General features: G+C 42.5%; 1 protein-coding gene across 1 annotated transcript; it reads left to right on the forward strand.

Annotated features, from left to right (window-relative positions):
* The first annotated feature begins 312 nt into the window (after positions 1 to 312).
* Positions 313 to 16,361, forward strand: LOC115360263 (protein NLRC3-like). Its single transcript, XM_030053056.1, has 9 exons — positions 313 to 590; positions 1,963 to 2,093; positions 3,271 to 3,384; positions 4,562 to 4,675; positions 7,180 to 9,216; positions 10,331 to 10,501; positions 13,646 to 13,816; positions 14,666 to 14,836; positions 15,953 to 16,361. Exons 1-9 carry the CDS (start codon positions 567 to 569, stop codon positions 15,960 to 15,962), a joined length of 2,943 nt encoding a protein of 980 aa, XP_029908916.1. The 5' UTR covers positions 313 to 566; the 3' UTR covers positions 15,963 to 16,361.
* The last annotated feature ends 728 nt before the right edge of the window (positions 16,362 to 17,089 follow it).

The raw sequence follows: 17,089 nt of genomic DNA on the forward strand, positions 1-17,089 counted from the left end.
ACTGATATCCAATAAGGATATCATTTAAAATACAAATTTCATGTTTTTTTTATATGTGGTTTGACTGCTGTATTTTTTGAATCTCCTTAACACAAAGTTCATGTCATTCAGGTGTGAGGATGGAGAGAAAGAAGAGAGTAAGAGAGAGAAGGAATCAGGGCAGACAGGGGAAGGCGACAGGTTGGTCTAATATTAGGTGGAAGTCTAGGAACAGTCACTTGATACCAAGTGATTAATTTCCAAAATATTATTTATGTAATGTGTTTGCATACCCCTTAGAAAGCAGGTAGTTGCGCTCCTGGTTGTAGCGCAGGGATGCAGGTGGGAGCTGCTGAATTCTCCCATGAGCCCGATGAGGACGTGAACGCAGCACAAGTGAAAGTGAAACTTTGGTTGAAGGTTTGGACGAGCCGCGAACACGAGGCTCATCATCATCATTAATGTTGGACTTATGTCCCACCGTCATGATCTAGAAGAGCTGCACACGTTCGGACGTCAGGAGAGGATTTCTGTTTGATCTTTGAGTCCAAGAAGAAACAAGGAAAGGAAGAAAGAAATTCGACATTATGAAACGAATTTCCGCTTCTACTGTGAGTCGCCACTTTTGTCTGACGCCATTTTAAAGCAGCATTTTTTACTGTTGAGTTCATCTGTTGGAAATGAATTTAAAAAGTAAAGCAGTGATCATTTTCTTTGTGGTAATGAGAAAAAAAAATCTCATCAGGCGGTAAAAACAAATGTTACTCAGGCCTATATCTACGTCAGACAGCACGTTTTTAAAGCCGTTTAATTCCGTTTATTACCCCCCCCCCCACCCCCGTGTTCCCCCTGAACAGGCCTGTGGCTTTTTTCCAGCCTGAACAGGAAGCAAAGTGTTTCCTGTTGGTCAGGGTGAGAACAGGCCTGTGGCTTTTTCTTTTTTCAGCCTGAACAGAAAGCAAACTGTTTCCTGTTTGTCAGGGTGAGAACACTCTGTTCCCTCAACACAGAAAAGAGAATAAGGGCCAAACCTGTGGCGCCTTAACAAGAAAGCATCATCTGCTTTGACGATTTGATGGAAAGGAGTTTGTGTTTTTGTGCTGAGGCTCTGTTCTCTGAAAACAACAAGAAAAAGACATGAAGGGAACACGGTGTGGAACTACTGAAAGAATGATTTGCAGGTTTCATGACGACACCAGGATTCACAGCGTCTGGAACGCAGCCTCTGGATTGGAACAGAAACAGGGAAACATGTCCATGAGCTTTGCTGCATTCACACTCTTTCATTTGTGCATTCCTGAAGTGAATTTGTGCTTCAGAAATTATTTGTGAATCTGCATTTATTTGTGCAGATCATCTCCCAGCTCCTTTACAAAGACCAAACACTGCATGCATGAAACTGGTTGCCATGACAAATTAAAATCAAAATGTAAAATTTCACTGTAATGTTCAGGCCTCAGTGTGTGTGTGTGTGTTTCAGTGTGTGTATTATTAACCCTCTGTCACCTGCGTAAATTACTTTCTGAGACATGGGGGGAAAAAATAATGAGCAAATCAACCAAAAAAAAAAAAAAAAAAAAAAAAGCAAATTAACAAACAATAAATAAATGATACAGCAAATAATTAGCAAGACGTTAATAACAAAAAATTACATGAAATCCATATAAAGAATGACCAAAAAATAATAGTAATAAAATAAAAATACATACATTTGCAAAATAACAGTATTTGAAATGAAGAAGAAAAAACAACAAAAAACGTATCATAAATATTTACTTAATATAAAATAGCAACAAAATAACTGACATTTCCACAAAAATATGTTGAAACACACATTATTTATGTTACTGACTCCATTTAACTGACTCCAGTTAATGCCTGTTATCCATTAGGAAACTAGAACATTAACCCATATATCATCCCTTTGGTGTGTGTGTGTGTGTGTGTGTGTGTGTGTGTGTGTGTGTGTGTGTGTGCGTGCAGATGAGAGACTGGGTGGAGGAAGAGGAGGGCAGAGCAGAGTCTGCAGTGTCCAGCTGTCTGTCCATGAAGAGCGACTGGTCTAAAGATCATCCTCCAGACTTAAGTGATGGACCTGGAGCTTCACACACAAAGTAAGACAGCTCTTAGACTGAGAGCCTGATGGAATATGATGACATGAGATTATATAGCAGAGCAAGTAGTGAGGAGATCAAGAAAAGAGACTGCAGAGAGAGAAATGACTGCTCCCTGCTCTGCAATCCAGCTGTTCAACCAAAACCCATCTGGGTCTGTGCTGTTTTCCACAAACTATGATGCTGTTTGATGTTTTGCACCAAAACACCTGAGAACATTTCCACTTGCACCTGCACTCACAAGTTCTTCACACACCTGTGTCTGAAGTTTAGATTCACATTGAGCACGTCTACATGTACAGCTTATTCCTGTATTAACCGGAATATTCGCAATATTCCGGTTGCGCACGTGTCATGTAAACACACACCGAACCCGATTAAGGTCATAATCCGGTTGGAGAGAATTCCGAATCAGACACCTGGCATGTGCCTGTTCCAACCGGAATATTGGGGCACGTAAACACCTTAATCTGAAAATGCCCCGAACCGGAATATTCAGTCAAGACTGCGCATGCTCGACTCACAAGGACTTCTGTGGCGTCTTTGTTGCTATGGTTACCTGCAAGCGGGGAAAACAGCATGGCGAACAGCAGGAAGAGCCAGGAGACTGCAGTCCACCTTCAGCTAATGAAAGACTTAAACATCATGGAGGACATCGATGGGAGAAAACATAGAACTAGTGACAGAAGAAAAAGAAGAAGACTTTGTCTGTCTGTATTTCTGGCAGACCAGACGCCTATACGCATACTGCTGCCCCCTGTGGCTGAGTGTCGTATTACATCAGAGAGTGGAATACACCGAAACACGGGAACACGCCAAGTAACATGTAAACGGAATATTCCAGTTGCTGTGGTGCAGTTACCTTAGCCGGAATATTGACCCGAACCAGAATATGGTGTGCATGTAAACGTACTCATTGTGTGTTCACTGTTTTCTTGTGAAATCTGTTTGTGTTGCATGCAGAAAGTAGGCATGACACCAAAACTGATGCCTCAGGTTATGAGCCTCATCCGCTCTTTAAGCTGGACCCCCCCTCACAAAAAAAGGGTGCGACCAAATCATGAGCTGCTGTGAGCGACTGGGAAAGCTGGGAGCACCAGTGCTGCCAGTGGAAAAGTTAGTCTGGAGCCCTGATTTACAAGAACTAATAACATGTTTCAAACATTTGTGTTTCCAGAGGTTCCTACCACAGAGCAGAGTCTGCAGTGTTCAGCTGTCTGTCCATGAAGAGCGACTGGTCTAAAGATCATCCTCCAGACTTAAGTGATGGACCTGGAGCTTCACACACAAAGTAAGACAGCTCTTAGACTGAGAGCCTGATGGAATATGATGACATGAGATTATATAGCAGAGCAAGTAGTGAGGATATCAAGAAAAGAGACTGCAGAGAGAGAAATGACTGCTCCCTGCTCTGCAGTCCAGCTGTTCAACCAAAACACATCTGGGTCTGTGCTGTTTTCCACAAACTGTGATGCTGTTTGATGTTTTGCACCAAAACACCTGAGAACATTTCCACTTGCACCTGCACTCACAAGTTCTTCACACACCTGTGTCTGAAGTTTAGATTCACATTGAGCACGTTTACATGCACAGCTTATTCCTGTATTAACCGGAATATTCGCAATATTCCGGTTGCGCACGTGTCATGTAAACACGCACCGAACCCGATTAAGGTCATAATCCGGTTGGAGAGAATTCCGAATCAGACACCTGGCATGTGCCTGTTCCAACCGGAATATTGGGGCACGTAAACACCTTAGTCGGAAAATGCCCCGAACCGGAATATTCAGTCAAGACTGCGCATGCTCGACTCACAAGGACTTCTGTGGCGTCTTTGTTGCTATGGTTACCTGCAAGCGGGGAAAACAGCATGGCGAACAGCAGGAAGAGCCAGGAGACTGCAGTCCACCTTCAGCTAATGAAAGACTTAAACATCATGGAGGACATCGATGGGAGAAAACATAGAACTAGTGACAGAAGAAAAAGAAGAAGACTTTTTCTGTCTGTATTTCTGGCAGACCAGACGCCTATACGCATACTGCTGCCCCCTGTGGCTGAGTGTCGCATTACATCAGAGAGTGGAATACACCGAAACACGGGAACATGCCAAGTAACATGTAAACGGAATATTCCAGTTGCTGTGGTGCAGTTACCTTAGCCGGAATATTGACCCGAACCAGAATATGGTGTGCATGTAAACGTACTCATTGTGTGTTCACTGTTTTCTTGTGAAATCTGTTTGTGTTGCATGCAGAAAGTAGGCATGACACCAAAACTGATGCCTCAGGTTATGAGCCTCATCCGCTCTTTTAGCTGGACCCCCCCTCACAAAAAAAGGCTGAGACCAAATCATGAGCTGCTGTGAGCGACTGGGAAAGCTGGGAGCACCAGTGCTGCCAGTGGAAAAGTTAGTCTGGAGCCCTGATTTACAAGAACTAATAACATGTTTCAAACATTTGTGTTTCCAGAGGTTCCTACCACAGAGCAGAGTCTGCAGTGTTCAGCTGTCTGTCCATGAAGAGCGACTGGTCTAAAGATCATCCTCCAGACTTAAGTGATGGACCTGGAGCTTCACACACAAAGTAAGACAGCTCTTAGACTGAGAGCCTGATGGAATATGATGACATGAGATTATATAGCAGAGCAAGTAGTGAGGAGATCAAGAAAAGAGACTGCAGAGAGAGAAATGACTGCTCCCTGCTCTGCAATCCAGCTGTTCAACCAAAACCCATCTGGGTCTGTGCTGTTTTCCACAAACTGTGATGCTGTTTGATGTTTTGCACCAAAACACCTGAGAACATTTCCACTTGCACCTGCACTCACAAGTTCTTCACACACCTGTGTCTGAAGTTTAGATTCACATTGAGCACGTCTACATGCACAGCTTATTCCTGTATTAACCGGAATATTCGCAATATTACGGTTGCGCACGTGTCATGTAAACACGCACCGAACCCGATTAAGGTCATAATCCGGTTGGAGAGAATTCCGAATCAGACACCTGGCATGTGCCTGTTCCAACAGGAATATTGGGGCACGTAAACACCTTAGTCGGAAAATGCCCCGAACCGGAATATTCAGTCAAGACTGCGCATGCTCGACTCACAAGGAATTCTGTGGCGTCTTTGTTGCTATGGTTACCTGCAAGCGGGGAAAACAGCATGGCGAACAGCAGGAAGAGCCAGGAGACTGCAGTCCACCTTCAGCTAATGAAAGACTTAAACATCATGGAGGACATCGATGGGAGAAAACATAGAACTAGTGACAGAAGAAAAAGAAGAAGACTTTGTCTGTCTGTATTTCTGGCAGACCAGACGCCTATACACATACCGCTGCCCCTTGTGGCTGAGTGTCGCATTACGTAAGAGAGTGGAATACGCCGAAACACGGGAACATGCCAAGTAACATGTAAACGGAATACTCCAGTTGCTGTGGTGCAGTTACCTTAGCCGGAATATTGACCCGAACCAGAATATGGTGTGCATGTAAACGTACTCATTGACTGACAGATAAATCTGATCCTGTGCTGTTCAGACTGATGTGCATGTGATGCACCATGGCTCACGTCACACACACACACACACACACACACACACACACGTCAGCATGGAAGTGCTTCACCGTGAGCAGTGGTGGCCAAAGTCCACAAGCCCATGACTTGAGTTAAAGTGTAGATCCTCCGGGTCAAATATTACTGCACTGCCAGTGGAAGTTGTTCAGTCAAATGTTTTACTTGAGTTAAAGTAATCTCTTTTAAAAAATACTTAATTATGCAAAAGTACATTTTCATTACAACATCAAGGTTCAAGGTAAAAAACACAAGGTTCAACACATTGCTGTATTATTTTCACAATGCATTTACAGAACCTGAGAACTCTCTGAAAAAAATATTGTTTCTAACTTTGGCTAAATTTTAGTTTGTTTGTTTTTTTAACCTCTGACCTCCAGCTGTGTGAATGAAAATGGGTTCTCTGGGCAGCCACGGCTCTCCCCTTTGCAGACACGCCCACCTTCTGCTAATCCCATGCAGTTTGGGCCCCAAACCCTGCAGTCCACATGTGTTCTTGTGGCCTGTTGTAAAATGGTGTGTGTGTGCAGACTGGGGCCTAAACAGTCTTGGAGCTGCATCAGTTGGCTTTGACTGGAAAGCTGAGACTCTTGTGGATTCAATGAGCCACATTTGATTCCTGTGTGATGATGTTGGCCCCCATAGCAGCCATTTCACTGCAGCCAGAGACTTTTGTCAAACTGGACGTCGCTGTAGAAAATGACCTCTAGTGACCTCTAGGAGAATCACAGCCTCATCAAACTTTACAGACACAAACTAGAGAGCGAGGCCGTTCAAAGGAGCTCTGCTTCTCCAGCTGGACTGACAATAAGGGCCAGTTTCTGACACATTTCCACAATGAGGATAAGAGGATACTTAAGAATTGCAATATGTATCTATCGGCTCCCAGGTGTCATGAGAGTATCGGATCAGGAGAAAAGCATATTGTCCCGCCTGAGTGTTGTAATACCTGACTTCTGGTCCTGGAACCAGACAGGAGCTCTGGAACCCAGCATGAAAACCCACCTGGTTTTCCAGTTCTGAGGTCTGTTTGATTAAAATCCCCAGCAACAATAATAACAGCATCTGGCTGTTTTGTCATGTGACTGCTGATGACCTCATACAACTCCTGGAGTGCATTTTTTGAATTTGCATCCGGTGGAATGTAAACAGCAGCAACAAACACACTGGTGAATTCTCTAGGCAGGTAATATGGCCGACATCTGAGCAGTAAAAACTCAATGTCAGGTGAACATTTTCCATCCACTCTGACTGCACCTGTGCACCAAGCATCATTGATGTACACACAGAGCCCGCCCCCTCTCGTCTTACCGGAGTCTTGTGTTCTGTCGGCCCGGAACAGGCTCCGCCCGTCCAGTGCTAACGCCTCATCCGGTATGTTGTTATGGAGCCACGTCTCTATAAGGATGAGAGCACCGCAGTTTCTTATGACACTTATGACATTTTATAAAAGATTTTAAGATTTCAATCAAAACGTAATGTTGTCTAAACATAAACAAACTGCTTTCATCTCCACAGGGACAGGAGGAGGAGTCGAGGTGATGTGAAGGAGCAGCTGTCCTGCTGTGCTTTGTGTCAGGAGCTCCTGAGGGATCCAGTCTCCACCAGCTGTGGACATTGGTTCTGCAGACGGTGCATCACCTCATACTGGGACCAGTCTGATCCATCAAGAGATCCTGCCTGTCCCCAGTGTGGAAAAAGATCCAGAACAAGACCTGGACTGCAGACATCCAGTCAAACCAGCACAGTGGACGGCGGTCTGCAGGAGGTTTTAGACGAGCATAAGATCAGGCTGAGGAGGAGATGTGAATTTGTGACAGAAGGAACTGCTGCAGCAGGAAGTGGAACCCCCCTCAACAGGATTTACATTGAGCTCTACATCACAGAGGGACTGAGGGAAGGGGTTAATACCCAACATGAGGTGTGGCAGCTGGAGACAACATCCAAGATGGAGACCCTCCATGACACTCCAATCAGGTGCCAGGACATCTTTAAACCCTTAGCTGGCCAAGACACACACATCAGAGTAGTTGTGACGCAGGGCGTTGCTGGCATTGGAAAAACCTTCTCAGTGCAGAAGTTCACTCTGGACTGGGCAGAGGGCTTGGAAAACCAACATATCAGTCTCGTGGTTCTGCTTTCATTCCGGGAGCTGAACTTGATCAAAGATGAGCGCTACAGTCTTCTCCAGCTGCTCCGTGTTTTCCATCCAACATTACAGACGGTCACAGCAGAGAAGCTGGCCGTCTGTAAAGTCGTGTTCATCTTTGACGGCCTGGATGAAAGCAGGTTTTTATTGGATTTCCAGAACAATGAGGTTGTGTCTGATGTCACACAAACATCATCAGTAGATGTGCTGTTGATAAACCTCATCAGGGGGAATCTGCTTCCCTTGGCTCTCCTCTGGATAACTTCCAGACCTGCAGCGGCCAATCAGATCCCTCCTGCATATTTCGACAGGGTAACAGAAGTCCGAGGGTTTACTGACCTCCAGAAGGAGGAGTACTTCAGGAGGAGATCCAGTGATGAGGAGCTGTGCAGCAGAATCATCTCACACATCAAGGCGTCCAGGAGCCTCCACATCATGTGCCACATCCCAGTCTTCTGCTGGATCACTGCTACAGTTCTGGAGCACATGTTGACTACAGACCAGAGAGGAGAGCTGCCCAAGAGCCTGACTGACATGTACTCACACTTCCTGCTGGTTCAGACACAGAGGAAGAAGCACAAGTACAATGAGAGACATGACAGGAGTCAGCAGGAGCTGATGGAGACTGACAGGGAAGTTCTTCTGAAGCTGGGCAGGCTGGCGTTTGAACATCTGGAGAAAGGCCACCTGATGTTCTACCAAGAAGACCTGGAGGAGTGTGGTCTTGATGTCAGAGAGGCCTCGGTGTACTCAGGAGTGTGCACAGAGATCTTCAAAACAGAGTGTGTGCTCTTCCAGAGAAAAGTCTACTGCTTTGTTCATTTGAGCATTCAGGAGTTTCTTGCAGCAGTCTACATCTTCCACTGCTACACCAACAGGAACACAGAGGTACTGGCCAGAGTCATGAGAACACACAAGAATAAAGGTGTTGACAGTGAGCCATCGTTGGATATCTTCCTGAAGACAGTCATGTCTGAAGCCCTGCAGAGCAAAAATGGTCACCTGGACCTCTTTGTCCGTTTCCTTCATGGCTTCTCACTGGAGTCCAACCAGAGGCTCTTAGGAGGCCTGCTGGGTCGGACAAAGAGCAGACCAGAAGACATCAAGAGAGTAATCAAAAATCTGAAGGAGATGAACACTGAAGATATCTCTCCTGACAGAAGCATCAACATCTTCCCCTGTTTGATGGAGATGAACGACCTCTCAGTACATCAGGATATCCAAGAGTTCCTGAAGTCAGAGAACAGATCAGAGAAGAAACTCTCTTTGATCCACTGCTCAGCTCTGGCCTACATGCTGCAGATGTCAGAGGAGGTTCTGGATGAGTTGGACCTGAAGGCGTACAACACATCAGATGAGGGACGATGGAGACTGATCCCAGCTGTGAGGAACTGCAGGAAGGCTCGGTTAGTCCTGATGTGAAATCAACATTATCCAAACAGTGTAGAGCTGCTTCCATACCTGACACCATCAGAAATACAACAAAGATATGTAGTTCGCTAAATATTCAGGATAAAGGATTGATTCTGAGAGAAAAAATATACTTCAGGCAGTCCAGGGTAAAAAGGAGGCAACATGATGGTGATGCCCATAGCAGCTCACCACTACAATACTTCTTCTGTACGTTTCTGAAGGAAACTGAATCAGGTCAACTGGACTTGTATCTCTATGTGTATGTTATATGTCTAGAAGACGTTTTGCCCCTTTATCCAAGTGGCTCCATCAGTTCACACTAGACCAGGCTGGTAGTCTGACTACCAGCCTGGTCTAGTGAACAATTATGTTACTGCTCAGGCAACAATGGAAAAATAAACATGACTTGTAACAAATAATCTGGAATGAACTACTCACTCAGACGCACTCAGGAACAAAGAACAAAGAGATCCTGTGAGTGAAGGAGCTCAGGAGACTTAATACACCTGTGTGAGCTCCTGTCTTCAATTAACACACCTGTGACTGATAAACAACCGAGCTGATAAACAGTCATTAGTAATATGGATATGATGAGTGAGCAGGCTGAGGCCAATAACAGAGCAGCGAGGAGCGTCTAATAAGTTGAGAAAACTGCATCCCTTTACTGTAATGCAGCCTTTAAAAGCAGGAGAGGACAACACTGATGCCATAAGATATTACCATATCCCAAATCCCACATGATATCTGATCTCATATCACACTATCCATATTATATAAATACATTGATGGGCCAACCTCTACTGCCATCACCTACAGTTGTTCTACAGTTTTACTATGAGAAGATGGTAGACTGAAGGCATCTGAGGACTTTTATCTTTATCTTATATTTATATTTTCATTTACTCTGATGGTTTTGTAAAGCACTTTGGAACTTTGCTTTTAAGGTGTAACATAAATATGAATTAGTATTATCAATATTATTATTAATGCAATTGTTATAATAACTATTTAATTAGTATGTCCTTCCGTGTTGAATATTTAAAATCTCTGACTGATAAATATCCAAAACACTGGAAATTATAGCTCTATATTTTATTCTTCATTCAGACTGAGTGACTGCAGGTTGACAGAGAGCAGCTGTGCTTCTCTGGCCTCGGCTCTGAAGTCCAACCCCCATCTGACAGAGCTGGACCTGAGTGAGAACAAGCTGCAGGATTCAGGAGTGGAGCTGCTGTCTGCTGGACTGGAGAGTCCAAACTGCAGACTGGAGACTCTCAGGTCAGACTGCACTTTTTAATGATGTGTGAACATGTAATATTCTATTATCTGAACAGGAGTTTTACAGGCTTACAGTGGTGTGAAAAAGTGTTTGCCCCCTCCCTGATTTCTTATTTTTTTGCATGTTTGTCACACTTAAATGTTTCAGATCGTCAAACAAATTTAAATATAAGACAAAGATAACACAAGTAAACACAAAATGCAGTTTTTAAATGAAGGTTTTTATTATTAAGGCGAAAAAAAAATCCACACCTACATGGCCCTGTGTGAAAAAGTGTTTGCCCCCTAAGTGGTTGGGCCACCCTTAGCAGCAAAAACTGCAATCAAGCATTTGCGATAACTTCTAATGAGTCTCTTAGAGTGCTGTGCAGGAATTTTGGCCCACTCATCTTTGCAGAATTGTTGTAATTCAGCTACATTGGAGGGTTTTCGAGCATGAACCGCCTTTTGAAGGTCATGCCACAGCATCTCAATAGGATTCAGGTCAGGACTTTGACTAGGCCACTCCAAAGTCTTCATTTTGTTTTTCTTCAGCCATTCAGAGGTGGACTTGCTGGTGTATTTTGGATCATTATCCTGCTGCATAACCCAAATGCGCTTGAGTTTGAGGTCATGAACTGATGGCCGCACATTGTCCTTTAGGATTTTCTGGTAGAGAGCAGAATTCATGGTTCCATCAATTATGGCAAGTCGTCCAGGTCCTGAAGCAGCAAAGCAGCCCCAGACCATCACACTACCACCACCATGTTTGACTGTTGGTATGATGTTCTTTTCATGAAATGCTGTGTTAGTTTTATGCCAGATGGAACGGGACACACACCTTCCAAAAAGTTCAACTTTTGTCTCGTCAGTCCACAGAATATTTTCCCAAAAGTCTTGGGGATCATCAAGATGTTTTTGGCAAATGTGAGATGAGCCTTTGTGCTCTTTTTGGTCAGCAGTGGTTTTCGCCTTGGAACTCTCCCATGGATGCCATTTTTGCCCAGTCTCGTTCTTATTGTTGAATCATGGACACTGACCTCCACTGAGGCAAGTGAGGCCTGCAGTTCTTTAGATGCTGTTCTGGCTTCTTTTGTGACCTCTTGGATGAGTCGTAGCTGCACTCTTGGGGTATTTTTGGTCGGCCGGCCACTCCTGGGAAGGTTCACCACTGTTCCATGTTTTCACCATTTGTGAATAATGGCTCTCACTGTGGTTCACTGGAGTCCCAAAGCTTTAGCAATGGCTTTGTAACCTTTTCCATACTGACAGATCTCAATAACTTTCTTTCCCATTTGTTCCTGAATTTCTTTGGATCTCAGCATGATGTCTAGCTTTTGAGGATCTTTTGGTCTACTTCACTTTGTCAGAGAAGTCCTATTTAAGTGATTTCTTGACTGAGAACAGGTATGGCAGTAATCAGGCCCGGGTGTGGCTAGAGAAACTGGACTCAGCTGTGATAAACCACAGTGAACTTATGTTTTAACAGGGGGGGGCAAACACTTTTTCACACAGGGCCATGTAGGTTTGGATTTTTTTTCCCCCTTAATAATAAAAACCTTCATTTAAAAACTGCATTTTGTGTTTACTTGTGTTATCTTTGTCTAATATTTAAATTTGTTTGACGATCTGAAACATTTAAGTGTGACAAACATGCAAAAAAAAGATAAGAAATCAGGGAGGGCGCAAACACTTTTTCACACCACTGTACATCTCAAATTGTTGTCAAACTGTATTTTCACACAGTCCTTGTGTATTGAAATGAAAAACTGAATTTGAGTGATGATATTGTACATTATTTCAACATGCAGGAGTCCAAATGGCCTCCGTCTGTGGGAATCTGATATTTATTGTGGTAATTCCACAGAACGTATAGAGGACACCATCATGGAGGTCTTGGTCCAACTATGGATTCACAAAGGATTCCAATATTTTCTTTGATGAATCATCAGGGACAAAAATCCCATGTGGGCATATCAGTGCATTCTGCTATCTTTCACAGATTAGGCATGATGGGATGGAGTTGATATGTCCAACTTTTCCCATCCTGATCACATTCCCTCATGGTAACTGTTGTCTTGTAACTGTTCTGAACCTCAACTAAACCTTTAGGACCTCTTGTTTTTCATTGATTATTATTTTGATCATCTTCACACACTTTTTCACAGCTCACCTACTTCCCATGTAAAACTTTGTTTAAACTCTGCAGGCTGACAGACGGCCACGCCAAATGAACATTTTGTATATTTGAGGATATTTTCTCTCTCTAGTCCCTCAGACTGAGCCATATGAACACAGTCGACTGTCACCATGTTTTTGACTGAATACCGTGATATCCATATTGTGAGGATATTGTTAGGATGACTGGTTGGTGCTTTCATGAAAGTGTAAATTAGTGCTAAACAGTCATTAGTAATATGGATATGATGAGCGAGCAGGCTGAGGCCAATAACAGAGCAGCGAGGAGCGTCTAATAAGTTGAGAAAGCTGCATCCCTTTACTGTAATGCAGCCTTTAAAAGCAGGAGAGGACAACACTGATGCCAGAAGATATTACCATATCCCAAATCCCACATGATATCTGATCTCATATCACAGTATCCATATTATATCAATATATTGATGGGCCCACCTCTACTGCCACCACCTGGTCAGTCTGTTGAAATACTCATAACTTTTGATTGGTCCAGAGACTGGGTGCTGGTGTCATGTGATGCAGAAGCTCTTGTTCTCCAGTTTTACTCTGAGAAGATGGTAGACTGAAGGCATCTGAGGACTTTTCACTGAGCCATTCATTTGTTATTTATGGACGTACCTATGGCTGTTTTCACGTCTGCCATATTTAGCACTGAATTTTAATTATTTTGGACCTTTTATCATTTCTTGCTTTCATTTCATTTGTGTTTTTAATATTTTGATGTCTTTTCATTTCAGGTGTCATCTTTATCTTTTCATTTACTCTGATGGTTTTGTAAAGCACTTTGGAACTTTGCTTTAAAGGTGTAACATAAATATGAATTAGTATTATCAATATTATTATTAATGCAATTGTTATAAGAACTATTTAATTGGTTTGTCCTTCCTTTTTGAATATTTTGAAAAATCTCTGACTGATAAATATCCAAAACACTGGAAATTATAGCTCTATATTTTATTCTTTATTCAGATTGAGGAGCTGCAGGTTGTCAGAGAGCAGCTGTGCTTCTCTGGCCTCGGCTCTGAAGTCCAACCCCCATCTGACAGAACTGGACCTGAGTGAGAACTGGCTGCAGGATTCAGGAGTGAAGCTGCTGTCTGGTCTGGTGGAGAGTCCAAACTGCAGACTGAAGACTCTCAGGTCAGACTGCACTTTTTAATGATGACATAAATATATGGATATTGTTTAAATCATATAGTAGCACTAAATGTCTATAAAGCTGATATTGCTGTGAAGTATATGTTGTGCTTTTTTAAAGTCGGGGCTGCTGCTTATTTTAGTTTTTTGTCAGGTTCTGTATCAAGTAACTAACAACCGTCTCGCGTCAGGGGAGGGAGGGAGGGAGAGAGAGAGAGAAAGAAAGAGAGAGAGAGAGAGAGAGAGAGAGAGAGAGAAATCTTATTTTTAATTTAGATTGGAGTGTTTTTGTGTGTTTGAAACACAATTTCTGTCAAGAGCCACATGACTTCTGTCAAAAAGAGCTGGTGAGCCGTTGGTTTATAGATCTCTGCTGTGATGTGTGGAAGAAAATCAAACACATCAGGGCTCATCAACTCCATTTGTCCAAAGGCCAGAATTTTTTTAGGCAGACACCGTGGGGACCAGACATTGAAATAACAACATATTCATTTATTTAGGAATAATTAGCCTATTATTGTTTAGTATTTTCACTTTCTTACAAATGAATACCTGTATCAGTGTGAGCAGGCTGCTAGAAAACATGGCAAATCCATAATAATAACTAGATACTGAAGTAGAAAAAGCTCTCAGAGCGCAAGGAGCCAGTTCACTGAGGAGTGACGCTTTCATTTACTCTGCTGGTTTTGTAAAGCACTTTGGAACTTACCTTCACAGATGTAATATAAATATAAATTAGTATGCTTAGTGTTATTATTTATGCAATTGTTAGAATAATTATTTCATTGATAAATGACTCAAAAATATCCAAAACACTGGAAATTATAGCTCTTTATTTTATTCTTTATTCAGATTGAGGAGCTGCAGGTTGTCAGAGAGCAGCTGTGCTTCTCTGGCCTCGGCTCTGAAGTCCAACCCCCATCTGACAGAGCTGGACCTGAGTGAGAACAAGCTGCAGGATTCAGGAGTGGAGCTGCTGTCTGGTCTGGTGGAGAGTCTACACTGCAGCCTGAAGACTCTCAGGTCAGTAGAGGGGTGGAGTCAGTCCTCTCAGGTCAGTAGAGGGGTGGAGTCATTCCTCTGAGGTCAGCAGAGGGGTGGAGTCAGTCCTCTGAGGTCAGCAGAGGGGTGGAGTCAGTCCTCTCAGGTCAGTAGAGGGGTGGAGTCAGTCCTCTGAGGTCAGCAGAGGGGTGGAGTCAGTCCTCTCAGGTCAGTAGAGGGGTGGAGTCAGTCCAGGCTGAGCAGCTTGGTTGCTTGGTTCTTGAGCTGGACCCAGTCAGTGCAGGCAGCATTTCCTGGGAAATCTCCAGAGTGCTCAGTGGCTGCTCTTCTTCGGCCTCAGAAAATATACAGTACAGGCCAAAAGTTTGGACACACCTTCTCATTCAATGCGTTTTCTTTATTTTCATGACTGTTTACATTGTAGATTCTCACTGAAGGAATCAAAACTATGAATGAACACATGTGGAGTTATGTACTTAACAAAAAAAGGTGAAATAACTGAAAACATGTTTTATATTCTAGTTTCTTCAAAATAGCCACCCTGTGCTCTGATTACTGTTTTGCACACTCTTGGCATTCTCTCCATGAGCTTCAAGAGGTAGTCACCTGAAATGGTTATGAAAATAAAGAAAACGCATTGAATGAGAAGGTGTGTCCAAACTTTTGGCCTGTACTGTATATTTAGTTAAATTATGTAAATAATAAAATTATACACACATGAAGTACAAATACAAACAAGACTTTACAGCAAATGTGAGCGAGCTGAAACTATATTTGTGTGTATTTCCAGAAAAAGAGAGGGAGATATAAGAGAAAAAACCTTAAGGAGAAAAAGGAGAAAAAAGGTCTCATTTGTTTAATTGTTGATATGTATTTGTTTTTCTCTGGTATTTTGGGTGGATATGAAATCTGCCTTACAAACTGAACCAAAAATAAGCATTAAAAACAATAAACTAAACAAGCAAATCCTCTTTAAGAATGAATTAAAACCAAACTCAAATTGAAAACATAAAGTGTAAAATGACATTAAAAATAAAAACTAATGAAAAATGCAGAACTATAATAACCCTCTAAGAGCCAAGAGAGAGTGAGTTAATGATGCTCTCTGAGGTGTGTTGTGTGTCTTCTCCTCATCAGATGCCTGTAATCTCACACTGGATCCAAACACAGTGGTGTTGACGGTGACGAGGGTGAGCGAGCGGCAGCCGTATCCTCATCAGCCAGACACTTCAGACCATCTTCAGAGTCACTCAGTCACTTCAGAGTCACTGAGAGAAGGAAGAAGAGCAAATAGTGTGCGCGCATTGGGTGTTTCGACTCCCTTAAAATTTTACACAATCTCACAATCTCAAATATTATCATGAAATATTTGTGGAAAAATCTTTTTTGTTTCAAAAGGTGTGGCTGCATTAGTCAGATATAAACAAATACGAATTATATTTTTTGTTTATTGTGTGACGGCCTCCTGCCTCTAGGGCCTGCTGTTGTGTTCTGTGTACCCTTGTGTTTATTGTTTATTGTTTATTGTTTATTGTTGATCCCCATTAGTCACTGCCTCAGTAGTGACTATTCTTCCTGGGGTCAAATAAGAAATACAATATAATCAAAAGATTTACAAGCAAAACCTAATAAAAAACAAAACCTAATAAAAAACAAAAGAAAAAATAAAAAATAAAATAAATTAAAAACATGTAACATATACAGTCACACATATATCAAAAAAATGAAAACAACAACTATCATCCTAAATAACAAATGAAAACAACTATCATCCTAAATAACAAAGAATGATAAACAAAATATAACAGACATAAAATACCTACAGAAGTAAACAAAAATAGAACATATGTCCATATAGTAAAGATAATTTTACTTAGTAATTTTACTTAGTACACTAAGAGGATGCTGTGGCTAAAAGTCTCTCTAAATTGAGGCCAAACAAGGCCACCGGCCCAGATGGCCTGAGAGCCCGTTTACTTAAAGATTGTGCCCCCCAGCTAAAAGGAGTCTTCACTAGGTTGTTTAACTCCCTCTTAGTTACAGGAGCACCAAAATCCTGGAAATTCTCAATAATAAGACCTATACCAAAAAAGCCAGGTGCAAGCAAGCCTGAAGATTTCCGGCCAATTGCTATAACCTCCATTTTGTGTAAAACTATGGAGAGAGTTCTGGTTGATTTTCTGACCACTACAGTGGGCAGTGCATTAGATCCGCTTCAATTTGCCTATAAGAGTGACAGAGGCACAGACGATGCTGTGCTGACTCTGTTAGATT

Source organism: Myripristis murdjan, chromosome 6 (genome assembly GCF_902150065.1).
Source record: "Myripristis murdjan chromosome 6, fMyrMur1.1, whole genome shotgun sequence".
In the NCBI taxonomy this organism is placed as follows: Eukaryota; Metazoa; Chordata; class Actinopteri; order Holocentriformes; family Holocentridae; genus Myripristis; species Myripristis murdjan.

What these genes read in the sequence shown, in the direction of transcription:
- LOC115360263 (XM_030053056.1), top strand. Translation starts at nt 567, where the DNA reads ATGAAACGAATTTCCGCTTCTACT. An exon ending in CCTGGAGCTTCACACACAAA is followed by an intron (nt 3,385 to 4,561) that starts GTAAGACAGCTC and finishes TTGTGTTTCCAG; the next exon opens with AGGTTCCTACCACAGAGCAG. An exon ending in TGCAGACTGAAGACTCTCAG is followed by an intron (nt 13,817 to 14,665) that starts GTCAGACTGCAC and finishes TTCTTTATTCAG; the next exon opens with ATTGAGGAGCTGCAGGTTGT.